The sequence below is a fragment of the Alosa alosa genome, chromosome 10 (assembly GCF_017589495.1).
Source record: "Alosa alosa isolate M-15738 ecotype Scorff River chromosome 10, AALO_Geno_1.1, whole genome shotgun sequence".
NCBI classification, from domain to species: Eukaryota; Metazoa; Chordata; class Actinopteri; order Clupeiformes; family Clupeidae; genus Alosa; species Alosa alosa.
In genome coordinates, this window is record NC_063198.1 from 8,277,399 (window position 1) to 8,303,496 (window position 26,098).

General features: G+C 44.5%; 1 protein-coding gene across 18 annotated transcripts in view; it reads right to left on the minus strand.

Annotated features, from left to right (window-relative positions):
- The window catches only part of ptprt (protein tyrosine phosphatase receptor type T), a 211,218-nt gene that overhangs the window by 137,378 nt on the left and 47,742 nt on the right, over positions 1–26,098 (minus strand). For all 18 annotated transcript variants that reach the window (XM_048254125.1, XM_048254123.1, XM_048254139.1 and 15 more), the window contains exons 2-3: positions 24,921–25,046; positions 3,815–4,083 (exon numbers count right to left, since the gene is read on the minus strand). In XM_048254125.1, coding sequence (XP_048110082.1) covers positions 3,815–4,083; positions 24,921–25,046 — 395 coding nt within the window. The remainder of the gene's footprint in view (positions 1–3,814; positions 4,084–24,920; positions 25,047–26,098) is intronic.

A 26,098-nucleotide genomic window follows, 5' to 3' on the forward strand; every position in this document is an offset into this window, starting at 1 on the left:
CACACACACACACACCTCACAGTCCCATGCAGTGCACAGGTACTGTAAACACACACACACATGGCAGACTGGCATGACTGCTTGCCACTGAGGATGTGCCATGTGGTAGGGACATGTGCGTCCCCGAGTGTGCCATGCCGTGGGATGCCAACCTGGGCCCGGAGTGCCTGGGCACACGAGGGGCAAGGGGAGGGGCATGCCCGGGGTGACCTTCACCCCCCCTCTGGCCTCTGCTTCATCGACATCTGCGCATGGCGGCCCCCGCTCTGACAGTTACCGTGACGGCAGAACGCTTCTGGTGCATGTAGACCAACAGAACGGAGTAACCACATCCAGAAGCACACTCAGACACGAGGAGTGTTAAATATTCATCGGAACCTAGAGTGTACTTACCACATGGGCATGTTCGGTTGTGTTAAACATATGGCTTCCCAGAGGCTATTGGCGAACCGCTACTAACACCTAATTCACTTTCAGTTAAGCTCAGCTCATTAATGTATGTTTACTTTTGCGTGATTTCATTCATTTAAGTGTAACTTAATTTTATATACCTTGCCAGGAAAGCAAATATTTCATATATTTCATAAACCCAAAGAAATCACACTGAGACACGCACATGGATTACAGACTACTTACTGAGGCATTTATATTGGTGCTGTTTTGGTTTGCTATTTCCCTTCCAACTGATGCGAAGTGCGCTGCAGGTATATGCAGTACAAATAATAATCCTCCTTGCCTCAGCCAGCCTGTCTCTCTCTCTCTCTCTCTCTCTCTCTGTCCCTCTCTTCCTTTGTCTAAAAATGAAATGACCCTCTACTCCCCAGGTGTTAGTTAGACAGAGAGCCATGAAGGGTTGATTGGTTTAAAAATCAAAGGGAGGCAAAGACATCAAAGAGCATGGTTATGTTCAACACAATCACCACCTTGCCACTTCCCCCGTCGTAATAACGGTGTGACAGCGGCAAACGTGAGTGACGCACTGCCGTCATTATTGTGATTATCAGCAAGTAGTGCCAAGGGCTGCACTGAACTGACATGCCATTCGGACAGTGGTGATGATTCACACATCGACAACTACGAGAAGAATGGTGGTGATAGTGAACCCCTTTTGGAAAAAAAATGGCCATCAAATGTGCGAGGGTCAATCCACAGCACCAAATTTGCACTTTCCTTCACTGGCTATTACGGCTAGACTCCATCTGTCATTATGGCGTTACATGGTCACCTCTTCCAAAGTAAACGTGTTCTCTTTTCAGGGCAGTTGTCTGTCATAACAGGCAAACTAAATCTGAGTAACAGCAGCCAAAAGGAACATCATATAGCTGGCCTCTGTGTGAGGCACTTTGGGGCAACGGGAGGTTAAGCAGTCTTCAGGCTCCACAGTCGTCTGCGGTGCTAAAGCCTGAAAAATCAAATTTCACAAGCCTGTCACATCAAATTTCCATCCAGAAAATGAAGTCTTAGTGAGCTTGAAAGGAAGCTGTTCCAAACAGTTGTTGAAAGTTTGTTGTTTTCTTGACTGTGTGAGTGTTTTGCCACAGGTCCTAAGAAGAGCTTTAAGTGGATAAATAGAAACAACAAACAGCAGAATGGAATAGTGGAAAACTGCTGAATTTGATCCAGACATTTATTTGATAAAATTGGGCACTTATCTGTCTTGCCACCACCTCTATTCAAACCTCCTGCTCTAATCAAGCACACAGTGGGGCGCTCTCTGTCCTTTAATAGCCCACAGTCAGACTCTTCTGTAGACATCAAAACCTGATATTTAACAGCCAACTGATTAAGTTAAATTTAATTCAGTTCAGGAGGTTTTTTGTTCAATCTTTTTTTTTGCAACCTATTATTAAATATTTTATAATGAAAGGCATGTGGTAGCAACTGAAAGCCAGCTGTAGTGCTCTATGTGTCTGTATGTGTTGAACACATACTTCTCTGCATAAGAGCAAATATTTGTATGAGATTAGTATGTGAGTAAGTGTTTATTTATCCGTTGAATGATATTGGAAAATATAATTTTGCTGATTGACACATTTTATCATTTCATCTGTTTTAAAAGGATTGTGAATGGAGACATATTAACATATGTTGAAAGTGAAACAGCAAGGGACTTGAGCATCAAGCTGTGTATATCTGAGAGTGTGAAAGACCCGGACACATTTTAAATGAAGTATAAAACGAGGACTGAAATTATGTCTCAAAGGTTATTTGATGTGCACTTTTCTGATGCAAGATTATGCCGGTGATTGCGAGGATAATTGTACTTGGGTGACTAAGGCACTGGTCTGATGTCCATTCTGAGGGCTTGCCGACTGGAAATACTCATTTCGGCCCATTTAGGGCAAATTGGCTGAGAGCTGTGGTGCCGAAGGTTTCCTAGGAGTGTTGTGAAGCCCAAATGACGGCTCTAAGAAAATTAGAGGTCTGCTTGGATTCTGGCACCAAACCTCATTACCATTTTAATGCCATGGTTCTCTTGAAAAGTGTGTTCACTAAGTGAAAAACAGCAGCAAGCACATATCTGGAAATAGACAGTCTTCTCAGAGTGGGAGAATTGTAATATTTATGTGTTAATGTTACATGTGTTTTAACATGCTGGTGTCACAGGTGAAAGTGATGTTTTTTATAACTATAACTATGACCTACTAATCTCATACAAATATTTATGTGTTAATGTTACATGTGTTTTAACATGCTGGTGTCACAGGTGAAAGTGATGTTTTTCATAACTATGTCTCCCCTCTACCATGTAGTTTGACAGTTTCGAGTATTTTTCATGCCATATATAATTTTGTTGATCTTTCACGTTGGCATTCACTCTGTAAAAGCCAACATATAATAATGATTCAAACATGGCTAGCGCTGAAGATTATTATTATTGTGCGACATATGATAAACAGCTTCATTTGACAGATCTTGTGTTTACTGTTTACTTATTGAGTACCGTGCAGTAACATCTTGGGGCATCTAAATTCATACAGAGACATCCAGCCTCAGCCATCTTATCTGCCTTCTTCCTGTCTCACTAGCGTAACAAAATGACTGTCCTCACCCACTAGTATGCCTATACTGCATGACCCATTGTTTATCATCGCTGTAGAGAATTGCTGATGGACAGAAAACAGCCCGGACTAATTGCCTGTCCTCCGCCTACTTCAATAACACAGCAAACGATGCGTCTTGGCCAGGTTGTGTATGAACACACTGGCTCCAAATACGCATTAAATGATAAAATGATTTTTATCACTTGATGTCAAGGACAGCCGCTGCTAGCCGCTGCTATATTCAACTGTCAACTGTTCACACAAAGGCATTTACATACAATGTTCTAACACTTGCATGTATTTATTGAAGTCGTGAAATATCTCCTATCTGTTGGACCACATGTAATGTTGTAAACACTGTCATATTGAAATATTAAACAACTGGCTTGTTTAACCACTCTGAATAGTTTCCAATACAAATACACTACTGGTCAAAAGTGAAGGCTATTTTTTTCCGTCTTATGCACTAGATTGTTTTGACTTGAGCGTGCCACATATTCCAAGGAAGAATACATTTGAATAGATGAATCAAGGTTGTAACCTTGTCTGAACATAAATGCCACTGAGTTGGCAGTAATTGATCCGCAGTCGGTCACTGAGCTGACCTTTTATACTGAATAATAACTCGCATATTCGGGAACATTCAGTATCTGTTCATGTCACATTATCCATGCTTTGTGGTTGTTGTGGATAAACACAAGGCGTAACAGGTCAATTGTTTCATTATCTCATGACATGGCTGCGAGCCTAACAACGCAGGAGGTGCGTACCTGGTAAGAGTTGGGCCAGAAGGTGCTGATGGCCAGCTCCGCCTTCACCCAGCCCTCGGTCACCGTGGACGCGTTCCACACAGGGTTGCCTTGGGAACCACCATCCACCTTGATGTACACATTGAGGGATCCGGGGCTGGAGCCGTCACGGCTGGACAGGGAGTAGTGGAAGTCAATGCAGTGAGTGTCGTTTTCCTTGAGTGTCGGGAGGAGTAGGTGGGCCTTCTGTCCCGAGGCACGTCCAGAGGCATTGACCACCATGAAGGACCCTACAGAGTCGTGGAGGAAGGGAGATGGAGAGAGAGAGAGAAGTTGTTAGCAAGAGTCTCCTTAAGCTGCATGTACTCTAGACTAGAGGCAGCACAATTCCAACTGCAGGTGTTACATTAAAACTTCTAGAATTTACTACAGGAGTTTTACTCATCAGCTTCTACTTGTAAAAACTATACAGTGGGCGTACCCTTCCAGAGCCAGTGTGCCTATGTCATATTGGAGGCAAGTAAAATATATAAAGGGCAAAATGTAAAGCTGTTTCTGCCGACAGTTTTACCTCCTCTTTATTTAAATTTTATGAGGCAATATGTAGTTTTATGGCTTCACTTGAGGGAAGGCCACAACCCATTACAGCTGACAGTTTAACATCAAGGTATGAGGAGAGGCAACGGGATAACCCGAAAAAAGGACAACTTTTCGTCTGAATTCTGACAACCCATCCTGAGAGAATAGCAATTAGCCGATTATCTGTAGCAATTACATGAACGGTCTCAGGGCGCCACTTTAATTGAAATTGCAGTCATTTATTAAGGTCTCCATAATTATCTTGCCAACGACTACTATTTCATCTATCTAATCCACACGGATGACCCACTGTTTTGCGCGCTGGTGTCAAGTGTTCCTCTTACCCTCAATTCATTGATTTAACCGACCACTCCCAGGCTGTCTCTTAGCGCTCTAATGAAATCTGCTTCCCAACAGGTAATCGCATCGTGAGCGGGAAAGGTTAGGATGACGACGGCCTCCTTTCAGGCCGAATCTCGCCCGCCATCTCTGATTCCCTGATGATGGATCATGGTCCCTAACCCCACGCGAAGACACAGGGCGGCATGCAGATAGCACACGATTCATCACCGAAATTATTTGAAGCACATCAATAGGTCAGAGACGAAGAAGATATCAATCTTCCCAACCTTGGAGCTCGGATGAGGCCAATCAATTCAGAGTAGTGATCCAATCTAGCGCAGCATCTAACCAGGCCACCCCGGCACCCAGCGAACAGGGGCTGATTAAATTTCTTATTCACACCAGCCACTTCAGTTTTACATCAGGCATTCGCGTGGACGCCCATCACCCCCTACCATCAATGATTGCCAATAACTGTGCCATACACAGCAGGGGTGCCTAAGAACCTGATGTAATTCACACATGCAGGCAAACTGGGTAGCCTATGTGGAGCCCTCACACACTACCTCCACTGCATATCCATTACATGGCCTCACCTATATCCCAATGAGTCAAAACGGGCGTGACAGCTCCTCAGTGGCAGGAGCCAAACACACACACGTTTAACTGATTGCAGTTCAGAGCCCAATATGCAGTATGCATACACATTAAAAAATGGAAATATGCATTTCAGAAAAGAAAAAAAACATTGATAAATAATGCACATTTCGTTTTTCTGAGATATTTACTTCAAATGTCAGTGTAAATAAATATGCATTCATCACACATAAATAAGCATTCATCACACAGTACAACCAGAAACAGTAACACAACCAAAATATGTCACATTGATTTTGACTATGAAACTCTCTTTGAGGATTGACAACACATCAAGGCAGCATGCTGCTAGTACCATGCATCAAATTCACAGTTCTAAAAACAATGAAAGCCAAATGCCCTGGGGATATTGTCCAGCTCAATCAAAAAACACAATTACTGTGCTTATCTGTCTAATACTTTACAGAATATGAGTATTTGTAATTGTGTGCATTAACATTTACTGATTAATTGATTTATTAACAACACTGGGAAAAAACCTACACCAGGACTGCCAAAGCAAAACAAATGACAAAAGCATTCACTGAATAGGCGTCTTCTGCCTCCCATTTATCTCAATATAAACCCATAAGTGCCTCGTTTCTTTATTTGGTTTGGGAGCGCATAATAGTGCCTTGGAATGAAAATAGCTTTTTGAACGAAATAGAGACCCCACCAGTGACTTACTGGTGACTCAAAATCAATAGTAATACAAGCAGTTCTCAAACTTATCGAGCAGCTATACTGCCTGTGGAATCTACACAGGGCAATTTTACTGTATTAATCCTATAGGTCCAATGGCTTCATACAGGTGCATCGACCAGCAAGCTACCAACAAGCAGTGAGATAACATTTTACACAATGATTTTTTCATCACTATGTGTAAAAACTTACTGTATGGACTGAAATTCCCAAAGTATTGCCATTACTGCCACTGCAATTCCTTACAAAGTTAATTATGTCATTGGTGGGAATTGTAGGCAATATTTTGCACAAAAAAGTGTTATTTCACCTTCAAGAGTTCACTGGCATTCATTTGCCAAATATCTCAAATGAAGTGTCTTATGTTATTCATATTTTCTGCAAATCACAGATGTCTGCTTGGCAGTCATTTTCCATAGCAAAAAAGAAAAACTCTGTTAAGAGCAATTTGAAATGGATGTCACACAGCACCACCACCCCCCCCCCCATCATTATACCGTCTACCTTATGACAAATAGCGAAAACTCTGCCAGTTGTCACTTTAATATCCAATTATGAAAGGGCCCTGCGCTGTGGCCCCACTCCTGCTAAGTCAGATAAAGTCAGGGTATTCCTCACCGCCTGCTCCCACACCATTTATCTGGGGGCAATAAAGCGCCTATTTACCTCCCGTGCCAGATGAGCGGGGTAATCTGGGGTGCTCTCTGGAGGCCTAACGCACTGGAGGAGGAACAAAGAGAGTGAGGGACAGTCAGGGTATAGAGGAAGAGAGAGAGGAAGACAGTGAGAATAAAATTTGAGTGAGAGAAAACAACGTAGATAGAGAGTGAGAGAGTAAGGCAGAGAAAGAGAGAGTGTGAGAGAGAGAGAGAAAACAACATAGAGAGTGAGAGAGTAAGACAGAGAGAGAGAGAGAGAGACAGGAAGAGAGAGAGAGAGAGAGAGAGAGAGAGAGAGAGAGAGAGAGAGATGGCATGAGAGAAGCTGAATCCCAGCATCTGTAAGTGGGAGGCAGAGGAGCCAAAGTCAGCTGCAGCCCCATCTCCTTGTGCTCCCGTGGAGCAGCTGCGAACCACTCTCGCCTCAGCCCTGACTAACCCCCCGCCCCCTGCCTGCAGATGGCGACACACAGACACACACACACACACACACACACATCCAGAGAGAGGGAGAGAGATAAACACACACGTGCACAGAAATACACCTCTCATACACACAGAAAGACACACCCACGCACACGGAAGGCAATCCCCTTCGCTTGTGCTTGTCGGGATGGGCTGCGGTCCCAGGAGTGTGGCTGTGAGGATCTGAGCTCTCTCTGCTGGGCAGCGGCCCATTTCACACATTTAAACACGGCAAAATTCCCAGAGCACATCCCCCTCCTCCTCCTCCTCCTCCTCCTCCTCCTCTTCGGCTCACCTCCGTGATGGCGATGGCGGTGCGAGGCGGGCTGATGGCAGTGCCAGCGCCAGGCCCCATATGCTTCCTGCCCTGGATGTGTAATGGCCCTGCATGATTGGCCTCCACTGTGCGCCATGCCCTAATTATTGCGATGCGGCTTCATATGTGTCACCCCGCGTGCACGTTTCACAGCTTCTAAACACAAATTCTCTCTCTCTCTCTCTCTCTCTCTACTTGTATTTCTCTCTGTCTCTCTCTCCCTCACTCATTGATCTTTCATTATCCCTCTCTCTCCCACTCTCTCTCATCTCGTCTCCATATTTCTCTCTCTCTCCTTCTCTCTGCCTCCATATTTCTCTCTCTCTGTTTCTCCCCATCTTTCTATTTCACCTTCACTCATTAATCTCTCTCTATGTCACTATACCTCACTCTCCATAGTTTGAGGACTGATCCAATAAATGAGTGTTAAACCTCTCTCTCTCTCTCTCTCTCTCTCTCTCTCTCCCCATCTCATGCCCTTCAGAGTGGTGAGAAGCACCAGAGTAATGTGTGGAGACTGGGGGACTGGGTCGCAGCAATGGCCGCGTGGCGCGGCAGCAGTGTTGGCCCTCACAGGCACGATGTGCGGGAATTCACAGTGGCCTTTTAAAAATCACGATAGCTCGTCTGTTTGACCTTTTCTCACTCGGTCTGGACTCGGTAATGCGGGCAGACGGCGGGCACAGAGAGCGAGAGAGAGAGAGAGAGAGAGAGAGAGAGAGAGAGAGAGAGAGAGAGAGAGAGAGAGAGAGAGGACTCAGACATTGGCGCTAATCTGATAAGTGGAAAATCAATAATTGAAGTGTCATTACTGAGGGGCACGAGGCGCCACCAGGCGAGTCTGCTCCAATGCAAAATGCCTCCATCTCTACAGTGATGGAGCACAGCCTTGTCTGTGGTCAGCCACTCCAAAAAAAACCCTGTCCTGCTTTCTGAAATATTAATTGTTTTCTGTTTTCACGCTGCAGGATACTGGTTTTAAACATGGTCACTCTCGCACAAATGAAACATGCATTCCAGACTAATGAGGCTTACTCAGGGCTTAGAGGGATAATCAGTGACCAGTAGTCAGGGTAATGAAATTAACGAAAACAACAACGTCAAACACCGCTTTGGGCTAACAATTTGCCGATAAATGTGTTTTGTATGTGTGATTTAAAAACTGAAAAGAAATATGGGCAATATGGAGAGCGCCTCTCGCACTATACATTACTAGAGATTCTAAATAGGAGCCACTATTCACTAACACAATAGCCAAGCAAATAAACAAATAAATAAATAAATATGAAATAAATATTTTGCAAACATCCCACAAATGAGAATTGCCTTGAAAGGAATGCACTTTCTATCTCCTTCTCCATCTCTCTTTCTCTCTCACTCACTGTTAAAAGGAACAAAGGATGGCCTTTATCATTTCAACTATGAAGTCTCCCTCGGTGGCCAAGAGTCACAGCCAGGTTGTTTAAAACCTGAACAGAATCAGCCTGTTTATGATTAGCATGTGAAAGAGAAGGGACGCTGCAGATGCCGCCGTGCTCGGCCAATCAAAAGCAGCCTAAATCGCCAGGGAAGATCACAGGCAGCACTAATGAGAGGCAGAAGGCGAAGACCGAGAGACAGAAGCTAATAACTCTATTGGGTGTAGCATAAACAGGATTTCACCGCTACGTCTGATATGGGAACCTCAGCGCTTGAATCGAGTTTAGATAAAAGCTTCTGTCACAATAGGACTCAGACCGACTGAAAGTCACCTTCGATCCATTCTCGTCCCATTAAAAACAGAGTGAGGTCTGGCCAAATGAGTTACAGTGATTTCTATGGCTATTACCGCAAAAGAGAAAAGCTAAAGTGTTGATAACTCTTTCATGTGGTCGAATCGCAGAAATTGATATCCCTGATTATATTGAGTCCAGGCCAGTTCTATTGAAGTTTGAGGTGATTATGGTATGGTGTAAGTGGGTTTCTATTACGGACAAAGGGAGTCTGATGCCAAAGCCTCCTCCTGGGCTTTACATTACATTAGTTCATCCATCAACAAGATGAGGCCATTTTGACTGAGGCAATCATGTGCATCAAAGTTGCCCAATGAAATGCCAGCCTTCAGATATTCCCCGCACTGGATGATAGTGGCCACTCACAAAATGCATCTGGTCAAACCTCATCAAAGGCGTCACAGAATTTCAGTGAACAGCTGAGCCAAAAGGTTATTCTAGGGCAATGGAGTCAGAGTAGGAGAAAAGGAGAGAGAGGGAGAGAGAGAGAGAGTGAGGGAGGGAGAGAGGGAGAGAGTCAATTCCAACCAACACCGTGCTCTATTCCCTATAAACAGTTGGTTATTTGTATACTGAGTAGGAAGATAAATACTATACTGCCACGCTCTTTCACAGGTCTATTTCGGCTAAATTTGCAGCCAGTCTCCCAATAAATCAGCTTTGGAGTGCCGGCCTGTGTGGGGGCAGTGTGCATTTTAGCGAATCACAGACAGCACAAGGAGTAGATAAACAAGACGGATTCCAGGGGCAGGAAAACGGATAGCCGCACTGGTGGAGGCCACGGGGACGACTGAGAGCTTGTCAACCTAGGAGCGATGAAGGGAGCTGGGCCCTCTTAACCCCACCTGTCTGCCCCAGTATGGGTGAAGGGTTAGAGGGGGTGGTGGATGGGGCGCTTCCCCCCCGGAGGTGGTTCTAGTAGGTTCTAGTAACCTCCACACTACCATGTCTGAGTGACTGATAAGCATGGCAGATTATCCCCCACACCACTCGCAGTTTGGACACGGTCCATTTCGGGGGAAAGAAGACGTGGTACGACAGAGTCAGTCGTGAAAATCCAGTCGCACTGAACATGTCATTTTCCTAGTGGTGATGTGTGTGCACTTAAAGACTTCTTTTCCTTCTCCCTTTTTTGTTGTAAAAAGGGCCACTTTGCAGTGATCACTGCAAGGGGTCCCATTGGGATGTAGGTGCTAAGGCCTCGGCAGTAAATGGAATTCCGCCTTTGAACTTGCGACTTGCGACAGAGCTCTCTGCTCCGACACGTCGGCAGAGCCTCCATGCTGTGCCAGGGCTGGTTGTGTGTGTGTGTGTGTGTGTGTGTGTGTGTGTGTTTAGGTGTGTGTGTGTGTGTCTGTACAGTATGAAAGTGGAATGAATAAGAGAGAGTGTGTGTGTGAGTGTGTGTGTGTGTGTGTGTGGTTGAGTGGAAGTGCATGTGTGTGTCTCTGGAGTGGAAGTGTATGTGTATGTGTGTGTGTGTGTGAGTGTGAGAGAGAGAGAGAGAGAAAAGTGCGGCTCGCTCCGTCCCCCGTCTCATTAGAGTGAGGGTCAGGCCTGATCCATCGCTCACGCCTCGCTGCAGAGATTGAATCATGGGCCTGACAAGGGGCTAAAAACACGGAGAGGAGCCGCATCGATCTGGACAGGCCGCAAGAACACACGCTTTATCCTCATTGACAGCTCGCCTATGCAACGTCGATAATCCTCTGTCGAGTCGAAACACACCACAGCAACCACAGCTAGACGCAGTCTGCTTCAATTGCTCACCCCCTCTCCCCTCTCACTACCCCCACCATCCCATCCCGCCTCCCACCCACACTGACTAACCTAACTGTTTCCCCACAACCTGTCAATCCAAATGATCCCCAATCAATTTGTAATCACGGAATCAATGAAAGCCGTCAGTGTGGGCCACCCCCGCGGAATGATTGTGTAATGGAAACCGACACAAAACCCACAAGAGAGGTAATCCGATTTTGGATAATTAATCGCAGGAATATGCTGCCTCGATTCATCTTCTGGAAGGCCCTTTTGAGGATAAAAATACCTCAGGGCAACAAAGTGTTTCTGGGCCTGTGGGGTCCCCCATTCATCAGTCCCTGACCAAATGTTATAGGGCTCATGGATGATAAAAAAAAAAGTCCTGGAGCCATTTATCCTGCTTTAGGACAAGCCTCTGCTCTTTTACGCTCAGATGATGTCCATTCCTCTCTGCCACTATCTGCCATGGGAATCGGAATCGCAGGCGGGCAGGCAGGAAATGGCTTGTGTGCGCAGCCGGCTCTATCCTACCCACACACACATGTCCACACACATACAGTATACACACTCACACACACGTACACACTCATGTCCACCTACTCTCTTTCACTCTTTCTCTTTTCTCTCTCTCTCTCTCTCTCTCTCTCTCTCACACACACACACACACACATGCCCACCGTCTCACACACACACATACACACAGACTCTCACCCACCCACCCACTCTCTCTTTCTCTCTCTCTCTCTCTCTCTCACACACAACACACACACACACACACACACACACACACACACACACTTTCAACCGACCCACCCACCCCTCTCTCTCTCTCTCTCTCTCTCACACACACACACACACACACACACACACAGGACAGCAGGATGATGGAGAGCGACACATGAGCCAAAGAAACTCATCAGGTCAGGGGAGCCAGGTGAGAGCTCGAGGACCCACAGGGTCGGCCAGGAGAAGAAGAGACAGAGAGCACAGGGGGAGAGAGGGGGTGGGAGAGAGAGAAAGAGACGGGCACAGATAGAGAAAGAGAGGGAGAGAGAGGGAGAGAGAGAGATGAGACAGAGAGAGAGGGACTGAGGGAAAGATGGAGATGTAGAGAGAGATAGAGACAGTGCAGTGAGAGAGAGAGACAAAGAAAGAGAGCGAGCACAAAGAGAGAGAGAGATGGAGAGAGAGAGAGAGAGACCGAGGGAGAGATGGAGAGGAGACTTAGAGAGAAGGAGAAAGAGAGATGGACAGAGCACACAGAGAGAGGGGAAAAGAGAGAGAGGGAGACAGAGAGAACACAGAGAGAGAGACTGCATGTGCAAAAGAGAGATAACAGAAGTTGGCTGCACAGGAACAACTGGGCCGCATTGGGCACTGTGCCCTCCCTCTCACAGGCTAAACTGCACATCTCCCCTGCTTCACATCATTTTCTTTGGAGAACTACACAAATAACACCATCTGATATGAACAGCATAAAGCCCATCTCCAAAACACACTAAAGCTGGTCGTGCAGCATATTTAGGGGTTTTGTAGAGAGTTAGAGTATCTTTCTAAGAGGTCGACTGATTGATCAGTCAGCCGATTAACTGGGCCGATTTGTTTTTTTTTTTCATTTATTAATAATTGGCATCGGTCGACACCTGAGCATGTTATAAGCTGATTAACAGGCAGGCCAATCTGCGGGGAGCCAAATGTTATTGCGTGTGACACTGCCTCTAGTGTCAATCAAATTGCCACTCTACCGATATACCCCCAGTGGATGCTGCCCAGCTCAGAGGAATAGAAGAACAACATTGTAACTACTGGGTGAAAGCAGGCAATCCTTATCTTTCCATAATTAATAATTAACAATTTAGTAATTGTTAGATATCAAATGCTAGCCTACTTTTAGAGAGAAAATGCGAATGACCTTAGGCTAATAGCGAACCTTCAACCAGCTGTATCAACCAGCGATACCAAAACCCGGTAACGGGCCCTAGGGCTACACTATTTAAGACCGTAGGCCTACTATTGATAAGCTCTGACAACGTTATCAATTCTGTTTTTGGTATCGGAGAAAATCTCTCCCTCAGAGGCTGCGTTCAGGGCAAAACAGCTCACACATTCACACACACACACTGCTGCAGCGTCTTGTTCAGACACGTAGAGCCTCTTGCTCTTAGCAACGGTGGTGGAGTAAATGAAACATTCTAAAGTGTGATGACACTAGACTAGAGTCAATGCTGACAAAGCGCATCAGAAGTGCAACAAGTTGTTTGCGTGTGAGAGTGGAAACACAAGCAATTTGTCGAAAAAAAGTCACTAAATCGTCCCCTTAGAATTATAAGGTTCTATCTGACATTTTTGTCAAAATTGAGTTATTTACATATTCTTATTCTGTGACACCTTAAGAAGATGAGGTGAAGTGTTTCTTGTAGTTGTATGCATTTTTGGACATTATATCTGAAGAGGTTTGTTCCACTTAGCAGTATAACTCTATGGAATTCTAAGACTTTAAAGCTCAATATCTCAGAACTTCTCAGAACCTAGATAGAACCCTATAATTCTAAGGGGACGAAATGTGTCGGTCTATCGGTCCCTCATAGCCTTTATGACCCCATCCCTTGTGGCCTGTGTAGTCCTCAGCATAGCAGATATGAGAGACAGACCTTTTCACATGCTGTGTAATATGTGTAAACGGAGTCATTATTGTGTTTTTTTTGCGATCACTTATCACTTGGCAATTTGGCCATTACATTGTTATTATGGCAATTTGGCTTGTAACAGTGTCTGTCGACAAACATGAACAAACAACAGAAAACATGACACATGACACATGACACTGTCATAACACATAACCCTAACCTCTAACCCTAATCCTAACCCTAACCCTAACCCTAATCCTAACCCCAATTTGTTATGACAAAAACCGAATGTCACTTAATAACAGAAGCGTTATGTCATAAACGTTTATGACTTGTTTATAACACGTTCATGACAGTGTGATGTCATTCTTTACTGTAAAGTGTAACCAAAACCCATATGGATCGCAAATACATGTCAAATGGAGTCCTCCTCAGTCTTTGTTTATCTCTTTATTTTCAAGAGGTATGGGAAGCATCACCACAGACCGTCAGGAGAAGACCATCAGTTTAGGTGTGTACAGACATTTGGACAAAAGTGTGCTCTGAAGTCTCTCTCTCTCTCTCTCTCACTGCAAATCAAAATGGATCTGGTCTGTCAGTAATTTCTACCTGTAGGGTAGAATATGCTACAGTACACCACACCACAGTAATCTTACACAGGAAATGCACATGCACAGTCATGTTTCACAACAAGATGATAATCATATTAACATTTTGTATTCAATTTATAAATCTTGCAGGCTTGTCAAATTTCAAAACCACGAATTCTGTGTTTATTAATGCACATAATATTCTTGTAAATAAGATAACGGACGGGCCATATATACACATGAATATGGAAGAAATAATGAATAAAAAAGGCACAATAATCTGTTACTGGCACATTCAACCATTGTTTGGCAATCTGTTTGGTAGACAAACCTGCTTACGCTGCCATCATACAAATGGGACCTCAAGTCAGGAGAGAGTATGAGATGAGTGGAGCGAACACTAACTCCTACCGGTCATATATCATCTGTCTCCGTAAAGTGAATGTAATACTGTAATAAAGCTTAATATCATCCGTTCACTTCAAATTTATGTTGCTGTGAATTAAACATTAGACTCCAAACTGATATAATTCACGCGAGACAGATGCTATTTTGTTCCCATATTGACTGACTTTTTATGAAGGCAGTATTTTTTTTTCAACCCTCCGGGCAACACAATAAAATTAGAATAAAAAAAGAGAAGTGTGTAATTGGCTTTTTAATGGGTTTGCATATCCACGCGCTTCGAGGAAAGTCTCTGAGCAGCTCATTCATTCTTAAAGTCATGGAGCAGTGGCACTCAAGTGACAAATAAAGGCCAGGTATTAAGGACCGCGTTAAACCTGGAGATCATTCAGGAAGCAACGCATGAGCTCACATCGAAATAGTCTTGTCTGGGAAATTCACACGGAGCGGTGGTGATATGCCTCCACAGACTTGCAACTTTTAGCACTTCTCTAGGAGATTGGACAGTAATGGAGACAGGAAGGGGGCGTCCATATTTCCCCACCCCAGTCTCGCTTGTCAGATGGAGACGGGGTGGGGGGGGGTGGGGGTGAATCCACCAGTAGTAGCACTCATCCAGAAAACACGGGTCTCTGGGTGGCGTCTTGGGAAATTCTGTTTCTTTTTCGATTTGTCTCAGACCACTGTGATAAGCCAGACAATCTTTTTTGGTGCCAGTTGGGGGTGAAAACCGACCCCCATGCTGGACTTTAGTGGACGCAGAGGAGTGCTGAGGAGTTTTTTATGCTTTTGACAGAGCACTAACAAGCTGACAGCGGCCACCAGTGCAGTGCAACTTATATCACAACTCTCTGCCACAGATCACAACTGAAACAAACTCTCGCCACTCTGTCTGTGCTCACTAAACCATGACTAATACAGAGCAATTGATTTGCAATTTTGTTTTGCAATGTTGTGGCTGTGTTCTGCATTTTGTAAGTGTTTTTTTAAACTGAAAGCACTTAGCTTAGAGACTCTACATATCCTAGATTTTCTGTATTGATGTCCTTTCAAAAGAGGAACAGAACTAGAAGCGATGGACTTGGAAAATCAATTCACGACTAGGCTCTCTTCTTTTCAAACAGAACCACTACTTATAGAGGGTATGAAGCGAATGACCACATACTGTATGGTTATGAGGGATCGGCTTAATTGTTTTTACGTCACTAATTGAACAGTTTGAGCAGAGCATGATTTTCCCTTGAGATCAAGGCTGTCTGATTCTTTGAATAGAAAAGCAACATACCACTGAAATTTCGTTTATTCATCTGAGACAACCTAGACTAAAAAATATGCTGTTGACCTTCTCTGGATACAATTGAAGAAGCCCTACGAGGGCCAGCTGGATGGATAATTGTTCCCAAAGGTACAGTAGCCGCGAAGACAAATTCTCAGAATTTCCGTCGTAAGTTAGGAGAAGAAAGGTCACTGCCTGCGTTTCAGATGGATTGTTGAGCGAGTGCAAGGTCCAGAGCAGAATCCAGTCACTGAGCGGTTGTGTGTGTGTGTGTGTGTGTGTGGGGGGCGCTCATTGTTCCCCCAGGCTTATGAGGTAAAAAAGCATGCGGTGGAGCTCAAGTAACAAAGGCCGTGGATGGCTGAAATTACGAGCCAGACAAAAGGAGCATTCAGGCAGAATGGCGACGTTATTTCTGCCGATAAGCAGCATTTTCATGCTGCCTCAATGCGAGGAAGACAATCAGACAAAAGTGAAAGGGGTCCCATTTAGACGCAGGCAATACATGAAATGGGAACCAAGCGGGTGTGGGTTTGTATGCTTTCTAAGATGTCTCCTTGACATCTTCGAGTGCCTCTGTTGTGCCTCGTCAGCTGGGGCAACAAGAGAAGAGGTACCGGTGCCAAAATAACAATAAAAGAAAAACTCTTGAGATGCTTTCACTTTTGAAACTAGCCACTTTCATCTTGAATCATAATAGAAACCAACACACACACACACACACACACACACACAGTTCATCAGAACTCCCTATCCAAGGCACTTTTAATGGCCTTCCTCACAAAACTCCACTTCTCTTAATTGCAAATAATTAAAGTAGGAGGGAACCGCCACACAATGGTCTCTGAATCGTCGCAGTCAGAGTACTCTGGGTAGGAACCTTGAACCTACAACCAGCTCAATTCCACTCATATCTCTGCTTTCAGAGATTCCTTTGCCTGAACCCTGTGGCTTCAAGCCATGGATACAGTACATGTGATGTTATACAGTATCATCAAACTGAAAAAGAGAGCATTTGAACAAAATATAGCAGTTTTCATCTAAAACACAGCAGTGGAAATTCTCAGAATATTTGGCTGAAAATAGGATGAGCATACGTCAATATGAGACAGGGACATGGCCTTCTACATTGTGTGTGCATACCTCCAATGTTGAAGAAAGTATTTCACAATCACCATCCTATAATGTGCTTTCTTTCCTGTATCCGAGGCTCTCCCTGGAGATGACCTGTTCATAATTACATGGGCATCCATCATTTTATGAATATGCCGAGAGCAGTATTACAAACACCGCCTTTGTCTGGCAGGTTTTAAAGAGAGCTTTAAACCCCCCTGCAACATAAGCTAGAATTTATTTCATCACAAAAATTAATTTAGAAACTGGTACACTCTAATGGGTATTGAATACTCTCCTCCACCTTTCACAAACAGGCTGTGGAAAATGAGATTCATAAACAAAGTCGGTGAAAGCTGTCTTGCCTTTGTTTTATTTGTGCGCTGTTTTATATAATAACGCTGCCTTCTGCCCCTCCAGAGGTACAGCCCATGAGTCAGTGTGAAAACAAAATGTATTCCTTTATTTCTTCGCCACCCACCAATACTGTCTAACAAATAATATTTTGTCGGTAAATCTTAAATGAATGGGGCCACTGGCTTGCGGTGAGGAATAGGTGGTGGTTCTAAAGTGAGCGGTGAAGATAGGCTGAGCTTGTTCACCAGGGAGACAGGGAGAATAGGTTGGAGAGGGAGTGTAGAGGCATGGCTTTAATGGAAGCGTCTTTGTCTACCTTATCTTCACAAGGACAACGTGTTGAATGTGATTTAGATGGAGTGGTCAAATTATTTTGTTACCCTTTTGTGAGACTTTATTAAGGAATTATGTCTCTGATTGTGATTAGATAAATGTGAAATCATGTCATGTCACCCCATTATAAAATAACATTGTATGACACAATTGACGTTTGTCAATTGTCCTCAACAAAGCACATACAGGCCAATAGTTATCTGCAGCAAAACCACAGAACCAGTGTTTGAGATAAACCAGATAATACTACTAATAGTGTACTAATAGTGTATATAAAAGTGAATATCCAAGATTTCTAAATCGTTCTATCTTTTTAAGAAAAAAGTTAAAAAGCAATTTCTGTCTAATTATGTCTAATGTCCAATGTCCACTGTACAATCATGCTATACTAACTTAAGGCCACCGGGTCTGATTTCTGACAATCGTAATTTCTAGTGTTTCCCTACTGGTGTGGGGGGGTGGGAGGTGGCGCGGCAGTATCCTTTTGGATACTGCGGTGATACCTGGGGTTTGTGTACTGTATTTTTTGTTTATGTTTTTGTTATGTTTTCCCGTGTACACTGTGTATTATTCTTCTGTCTCAGGTTTCCCCGCTGACAAGCAGCTCCTTGCAGCTTTTTTGGGGCCTTTTCCTAATTCATATACTGACCACATATGAGATGTATATTTATATAAGTATGATTGTAAGATATAAATAAAAATACATCGTATCGTATCGTATCGTACTATAGATTGAGTATTGTACAATCATACTGAATGACATCACCTCACATCTCAGTCCTTCCCTTCAGTGCACAACTGCAAAATGACATTTGTCTGAGTGTTCTTGACCATACTATACAAACGCCATTTCTAACAAAGCCTCTATCACATCTACATGGGATTTATGGCATCATTACATGTGTGCTCCTGTGGTAGCAATTCGACTGTGTGGAACAGCATAGATAAGACCCCATAGGGCATGAATCTGCCCTCTCTATTCACAAGGATTCCCATAAAGGGGCAGTCGCTCCAGATCTATGGCCTATTCGCATGCTTATAGGCCTGTATACTAGAATGAAAGCCCATCCTTGAAAGCCCATATAGTGAACGACCTGCCTCCATAAATGAACAGGAGCCCAAAAGCAAACCCCGCTGTTGCTGATAAGCATCGCCAGCACCCGCAACCCCCCACACACACACACACACACACACACACACCGCCCAACCCTAGCACGTCCCCTGCTTGGTACTCTGTTCTTATCAAGGAATCGCCTCATAAATGACATCCTTTTTCACAATGAAAGTTATTACATTCTCCCCGGGGGGCTGTTACTTCAAAGAGCAATGAGTTTTAAATGTTTTCTTAGTCTAACAATGACACTGACTTATGAGTCCCTTCACACCACCCGCACCCCCTCAGCCGCTCTCGCTTCACCCCTTTGGAAGCCACGGGATGCATTTGTTGTGTGACAGAGTGAGAGAGATCATGCAGGGGGGAGAGCAGAAAGGAAAGGAACGCGTGGAAATGGGCCCCGACTGGGAAGAATGCTAATGGCCCCCCAACCGCCGGCCTGCATGATCGCTCGCTCACAGAAAAGCGCCAAGGTCACCCGTGTCCAACTGACAGAACACACACACACACACACACACACACACACACACCCACGGTCAGTCGCCTCTGAGTTATAGCCCACTCCGACCTCCCTGTTATGAGAGCGCTGCTCCATGCGCTGAGGATCTATCAGCCACAGCGGCGGTGGCGGCGACGACAGAGTCAGCTCTGGACGGGGAGCCGATAAGCTGGACGAAGCGGTGACACAGAGCTACAAAAGGGGCGGTCAGAATGGGGGAGCTTGGCAGCGAGGCCCTCTAGGTGTGATAATGAAGGTCTTATTATTACGGGAGCCATGTGGCAAGCTGTAGTGGACGACAACTGAGGCTTTTAGCCGGTCGCCAGGGTTGGTGAAAGGGTGAGGGGAAAATGTTGAATGGCACAGCGGTCTTAATTCTTTCACCATCTTTTCTTGCTCAATTTACTCATCTTTATTCATTTATCATATTATTCTTTAGTTAATGGCTTGACTTTGGAAGCATTTCTGGACACCTTAGTCAGTCTGTTGAGGACCGTTTTTTACAAATGAACTAATCCTACATGATTTCTTTTGTGGTAGCATGGGATAGCCATGAAAAAATAATACTAAACAGTCCATGTTAGCCTCTCAATACTACAGAGCATTATCCCTACACTGGTGACACCAATTCATCTGTTTAGGAGAGCTTCTTCACTGAATCTAATCAGTGCTACTCACCAAGCAGCATGACACAAAACTTCATCACAATGGCATTACCCAACTCAAAACTAATACACTCGGCTTCCTTGGCACATAATCCCTGCCCAGGGGAAAGGATGAAGTCGGCTGGAGCCACATATTGGCTGCCAGACTTTTGTGTTTAATTGAAGATCATTTCTGCGCATTGGAGACCGTAGAGACATTTGAAGCCCGACTACTCACAGTGTGGAGATAGAAGGTAGTCACACCACACTACTGTACATCACAAGCTGCAGACTCAACACTCACAATTAAAAATGATGTTAGTTAAAAGTATAAAAGTACGTTTTTAGAGTCAAGCATTAGACAAGAACCGTATTTCCTTAGTGTCAAACTGAGAAAAAAAATGACGTGAGGAAAAGAGATGTTTTAATTGGCAGAGAGTAAAAGTAGATATACTTTTTAGATCCCGTGAGGGAAATTTGGTCTCTGCATTTAACCGGTGAATTAGTGAAACACACTGCACACAGTGAACTCACAGTTCTGGTAAACGAAGACATAGAAAACGCCACGCAGCCACCACGCAACTGACACGCAACAGACACGCAACGTTCACGTCACGCACCCGGTGTGAAACGGGCCTTAGCCATGCCACCACCGCGCATGCAGCCCAGTGGGTCATTGTTTTGTTTTCGTTTTCTTATGGTAGTGAATTCCCCTGTGGGCTGGACATGGTAGCTGAAAAGCAGGGCTCTGCTGGGGAGGTAAATGGTTCTGCTTCAGTAATGTCTGAGACTCAACACAACTGAAATACTGTATTGTCACAGTCAGGAGCTAAATACAAAACTAGTCTCTGTCTGAAATGCCAGACTATTCCCCCAATAACTGGGCCTCCATTTTATTTTCAGTCTACTCTATCTTTTCCAAGCTCACCAATGCATGCAATCACCTGTCCTCCAGGCCTCTCTCTCTCTCTCTCCATCTTCATCCCTATCTCTCTCTCCATCCCTCTCTGTCTCTCTCTCTCTCTCTCCCTCATTCTCTCCTTGACTGCTGCTGGTCACCTGCTGAGCACCTCTCCATCTGCTCTGCGCACTGCCGCCATCGCGACTTTCCCTCAAACTTGAACTCGCTGTTCGTTCCCCTCGCAATGGCACCGGGGGCGCCACGGGAGGCTCTTTAATACCTTAGGCGTCTAAATTTAGCTGAAAACGATATTATGATAATGTCTAGTGGTAATGTTTTAATTATATCAATCAGATTACTCAGAGGGGTCCTCGTGCCTCATTTCATTCCAGGCAGCCCGGGGTCTGCAGAGTAATAAAAAGAGCCGTTATATTAAAGTCTTCTGATGAACCGTCTGCCCTGTAAGTGATCTAAGACTAATCTATGGAGTTAGAGACTGAGAGCAAGGACTCACAGTCTGCTGGAAATGACAAGGCAGCAAAGTCTTATCGTTTCACTAATGGCAGTCTCAGTTTTTTTTTTATGTGTGTCTTTCTCCCATGTCTCGTCTCCCATATTCTGGATTAATTTACTGTAAGCTCACTTCAATATCAGGCCCAGGAGCAGGGAGCTAAAGCATAATACAGCACGTGGAGGTCCAATATTAGAAAAGGGGCTCATGGATGACAGAATTTCAATGGCATCCCTTTTGAACTTTGGTCTTTGCCAAAGGGTTAAATGGTATGTGCAGGCAGAGACACACTGGGACACAACTGGCCACACTGGGGGAATAAAGAGCCTCAGTGTCAGTTAATGGGATCCATTCACCTTCATCAGCTGCACTTTCAGAAGACATACTTCTCTCATACAATGTCAGTGTTGTACTGTAGGTAAGTAAATCAATTCTTAATTTCCACGGCGTTACAGGAGCTGGTCTCTGAGGACCTTGAGAGTATTGAGACACAGAGAGAGAGAGAGAGAGAGAGAGAGAGAGAGAGAGAGAGAGGAAGTGGGGAGCGTGAGAGTCTTTGTATTGCAGTTTGAAGGTTTTCTTGAGAGATAGGGAGAGTAAGAGAGATGGAGATAGAGAAAGAAAGAATGAATGAATGAATGAATAAATGAATGCATGAATAAATGAACAAATGAACAAATGAATGAATGAATGAACGAAAGACAGAAAGAAAGAACGAAAGAAAGAAAAAAGAAAGAGAAAAGGGAAATGGCTGCATTTGTGCCTAAGGCCTCCCTCCCTGTCAGTATTTTATCAATGCTGCCCTCTCCGCCCCACTTCCTACAGACACACACAAATCAGAAACGCAATCAAGCCTGCAACCCACAAGAGCACTCAAGTCATCACCAAGAAGAAAAAACACAGACAAGCGATTTAACCCTTTTACCCTGATCAAGCACTCCAAACCATGCAAAAGGCGAGCATAAACGGAATTCCGCCATGACAACCTATAATTCAAAAGTCCATTACTGCTCTGTTGAGTTGGTCCAGGGCGAGAAAAAACACCCTGTTGGGGACTTGCTGAGGAGTAAACATGTGTCACATGAAAATGATAGACTCGGACCATATTTTTGATTGCTCATGATTTGTTTTCAGGCACCAGCAAAGTCTGGGGCCAATAATGAGGTGAGGCTCTTGAACGAACTCTCAAGAAAATGTCTACAAAGGGGAAAGGAGGGAATAACAGAGCATGATGTTTTTGATGAGACAAACAAGCACAAAAAAATGTTTTGTCTATTCCGAGTTTACTTTATTGTGTCTGTGTACGACTTATGTCTTTTACCTGGGATGTCGCTTTCTTGTAAGATAGTAACTATGCTAGGATGTTCTTTTGTTTTCTATCTTTGTATTCAAATGCCTCGTCCCTGACCCCTTGGATCCGACAAGCAAAGTCTAAAAATAGCACCATGAGGTGTCTTCAAGGAGAGGAATCAAAGTTGTGACACATCAAGCTTAAAAACGTTAAGAAAATCAAAGTGTTTAACCTGATAAAGTTATTTAGGTAGTGCGCACCATTCCTAGATTTTCTCTTTTTAATCTTTGGACAGGTATGATGGGTTTCTTGGTAGCCTGACTGATCAAATGCCTCCTGACAGAGTCTCATGGAGCTGAGGAGAATATCACTCTCTTATGGAGCCATGTACCCAGTGAGGAAATGCTGCACACTGCACAGCACATCCACAACTGTATTATTTCCCTCTAACATTTACTCTATTTTCGGCTGGCCACTGAGACAGTGGACAGAGCAGGACGGGACAGTGACGTGACGGCATCAGGAAGAATGAGCTTCACTGACGGCCCTGACCTATGAGTCGCCGCGGACGGAGAGAGAGAGAGAGCGACTGCCGTCCAGGGTTCATTATCGGCCTTGTATGAACGCATTAGTGTCTCCTGGTCTCCACCTGAGCCCCCCACACTCCATCTCGCCGCCTGCCCTGACGTCTTCCTCCTCCTCCTCCTCCTCTTCCTCCTCCTCATCTTGTCTCTCTCTTCATCACGGCCAGCAGACAGCGGCGAGAGTTGGACGTGAGCATGTGTATTAAATGCCACACACAATCAGGGCAGACGTGCATGTCGGAGGGCCTGACGGAGGAGACAGAGATGGAGACGGAGATGGTGGCGTGCGCCCCAATTTCCCCCTGATTAGACAATCAGATCATGATGACACACATGAAGGAGGCAGATGGTGCCGCTTTCCTGTTGTTTATTTATTAATGCGCTTAGTTTTTCTCTCTCTCTCTCTCTCTCTCTCTCTATCTTCACGCGCATTTTTATCTGGAGTGGCCTGTTTGCCATGCTGAGAATTAGACTTTGATGTTGTGATTTTCTGCAGTGGATTAGATTATATTTATATCTAGTGTTTGCTTGTATGTGTGTGTGTGTGTGTGTGTGTGTGTGTGTGTGTGAGAGAGAGAGAGAGAGAGAGAGTGTGTGTGTGTGTATGCACACGAATGCATTTGTGTGTGTGAGAGTGTGTCATGTGAGAGTGTGTCAGTGTGTGGTGATATTTTCCCTGATTTCAAATTGTCAGATAGCTCACAGCTCTTACTCAGCCTCTGAAATGGTTGTTAGCATCCCTACATATTTGCAGGCTACATATTTTACTATTATTATACACTGGTATACAGAAATCATTACCTCTCGAAGCAATTCAAAAGCTCTGTGTATTGAGTATGTATGTGTGTGTGTGTGTGTGTGTGTGTGTGTGTGTGTGTGTGTGTGTGTGTGTGTGTGTCTGTGTGTGTGTGTCTGTGTGTGTGTGTCTGTGTCTAATGAAGTTAATACTCTACAGCAGAGCTGGCTGTGGATGGCTACGCCACCTTTAAGGCAGCGTCTGAAGCAAGTCAGCTTACGGACGAGGCAGAGTGAGTGTGACAGCGGGCGTGATTGCCATTTGTCTCTGACAGGTTCACTGCTGAGTGACTGCGGACAGATACAATGTGCTCCACAGCAGAACGGGCCGCACAAGAGATACAGGACAAACACAAACAGCCAGAGAGCTGGAGAGAGAGAGAGAGATGGAGAGAGAGAGATGGAGAGAGAGAGAGATGGAGAGAGAGAGAGACGAGAGGTGAATTGACAGATACACAGGCTGAAGGAAAAAGAAAGTACAAGAGAAAGTCAAGAAGTGAAAGAGAAAGAGAGATAGATGATGAGGTAAGGAGAGAGAGAGAGAGAGAAAGAGAGAGAGAGAGATGGAGAGAGAGAGAGACGAGAGGTGAATTGACAGATACACAGGCTGAAGGAAAAAGAAAGTACAAGAGAAAGTCAAGAAGTGAAAGAGAAAGAGAGATAGATGATGAGGTAAGGAGAGAGAGAAAGAGAGAGAGAGAGAGAGAGAAAGAGAGAGAGAGAAAGAGAGATGGATGATGAGGTACGGAGAGGCATGGATGTAGAGAAGAGAGAGAGAGAGAGACACACACACACAGACAAACAGAAAGAGTGGTAAGGTAAGAAAGGGGTTGAGGGAGAAGACTTTCTTACCCGTGGGAATGGCGGCTTCCATTGTGGGCTTCTCCCATGTGTTGACTTGCTCCCAGGCGAAGCCTGTGGTCCCCAGAGCCACACTGTAGCCACAGCTGCTGTAGTGCTCTTCAAACGTACAGCTGCCTGCAGGACATGGGAGAAGGGGGCATATGTCAACATGATTAAGCCACACACTCACATCGTTATTTTATCTCTGCTAAATAATGATTTTCCACTACATTAGGCTTCGTGTTTAGCCAGGAGCCATGGATTCAAAAGAAAGAGGAGGAGGAGGAGGAGGCGAAGGAGAAGAAGAAGAAATATCTCTAATTAAATGAACTCTTTGTGATGCATGTTTTAATTGCGGTGAACAATTTAGAGGAATGCGGTTTTCAAGCAATCATTCGGCTTCTCCTATTTTGTTTTTTGTTGTTGTAGTTTCTTGGTAATTCTACAATGTTTACTGTGTAACTGTGGTATGTGTCTTCACATTACGAAATTGTGAGATTGCCTTCAGGTTCATTAAAATTCATCATCTGTGCATTAAGTACATGTCGTCAGATAATCATGTGCCGCTACATATCGGATGAAGAAATGTTGGCCCAGCAAATCAATCTTTTGTCTTTGAGCTAAAGACCAAACCCCACTAAACAACAACAAGATTGTAGGCTTCCAGTTTTGAGCAGCAGGATCATTAGATTCCAACAACGTCATTCTTTAATTTCATTAATAACATGGATGCACTGCCTTACACGCCAATGTATCAGGCATCCAGCTTAATTAAACCATCCCTCTAACAATGACACAGGTTTGCACAGCACATCCACACATGTGGGGAGACAAGCCAGACAAAAGGCAAGAGGATGATTAAGTTATCCCTAATGTGTGTAATCCTTGGCTTCTAATTGACTTTGAAACAGAAAAGCCAGTCTTGCTCATAGAGGATCTTCAGCTGCCCCAGAATGTAATTTTCACATTCGATATCAAACGTGTCAAACAATTAGTGCAGGCAGCACATGCTGTCGCTCTGATACTCTGGTTTGTGTGTGTGTGTGTGTGTGTGTGTGTGTGTGTGTGTGTGTGTGTGTGTGTGCGTGCAAGCGCATGAGCAGTGGGGAGAAATTAACACGAGACAAACACAAGCAGAAGCCCTTCATCTCGCCTAATTAATGTTCCCTTCCAATTTGATCCATTAT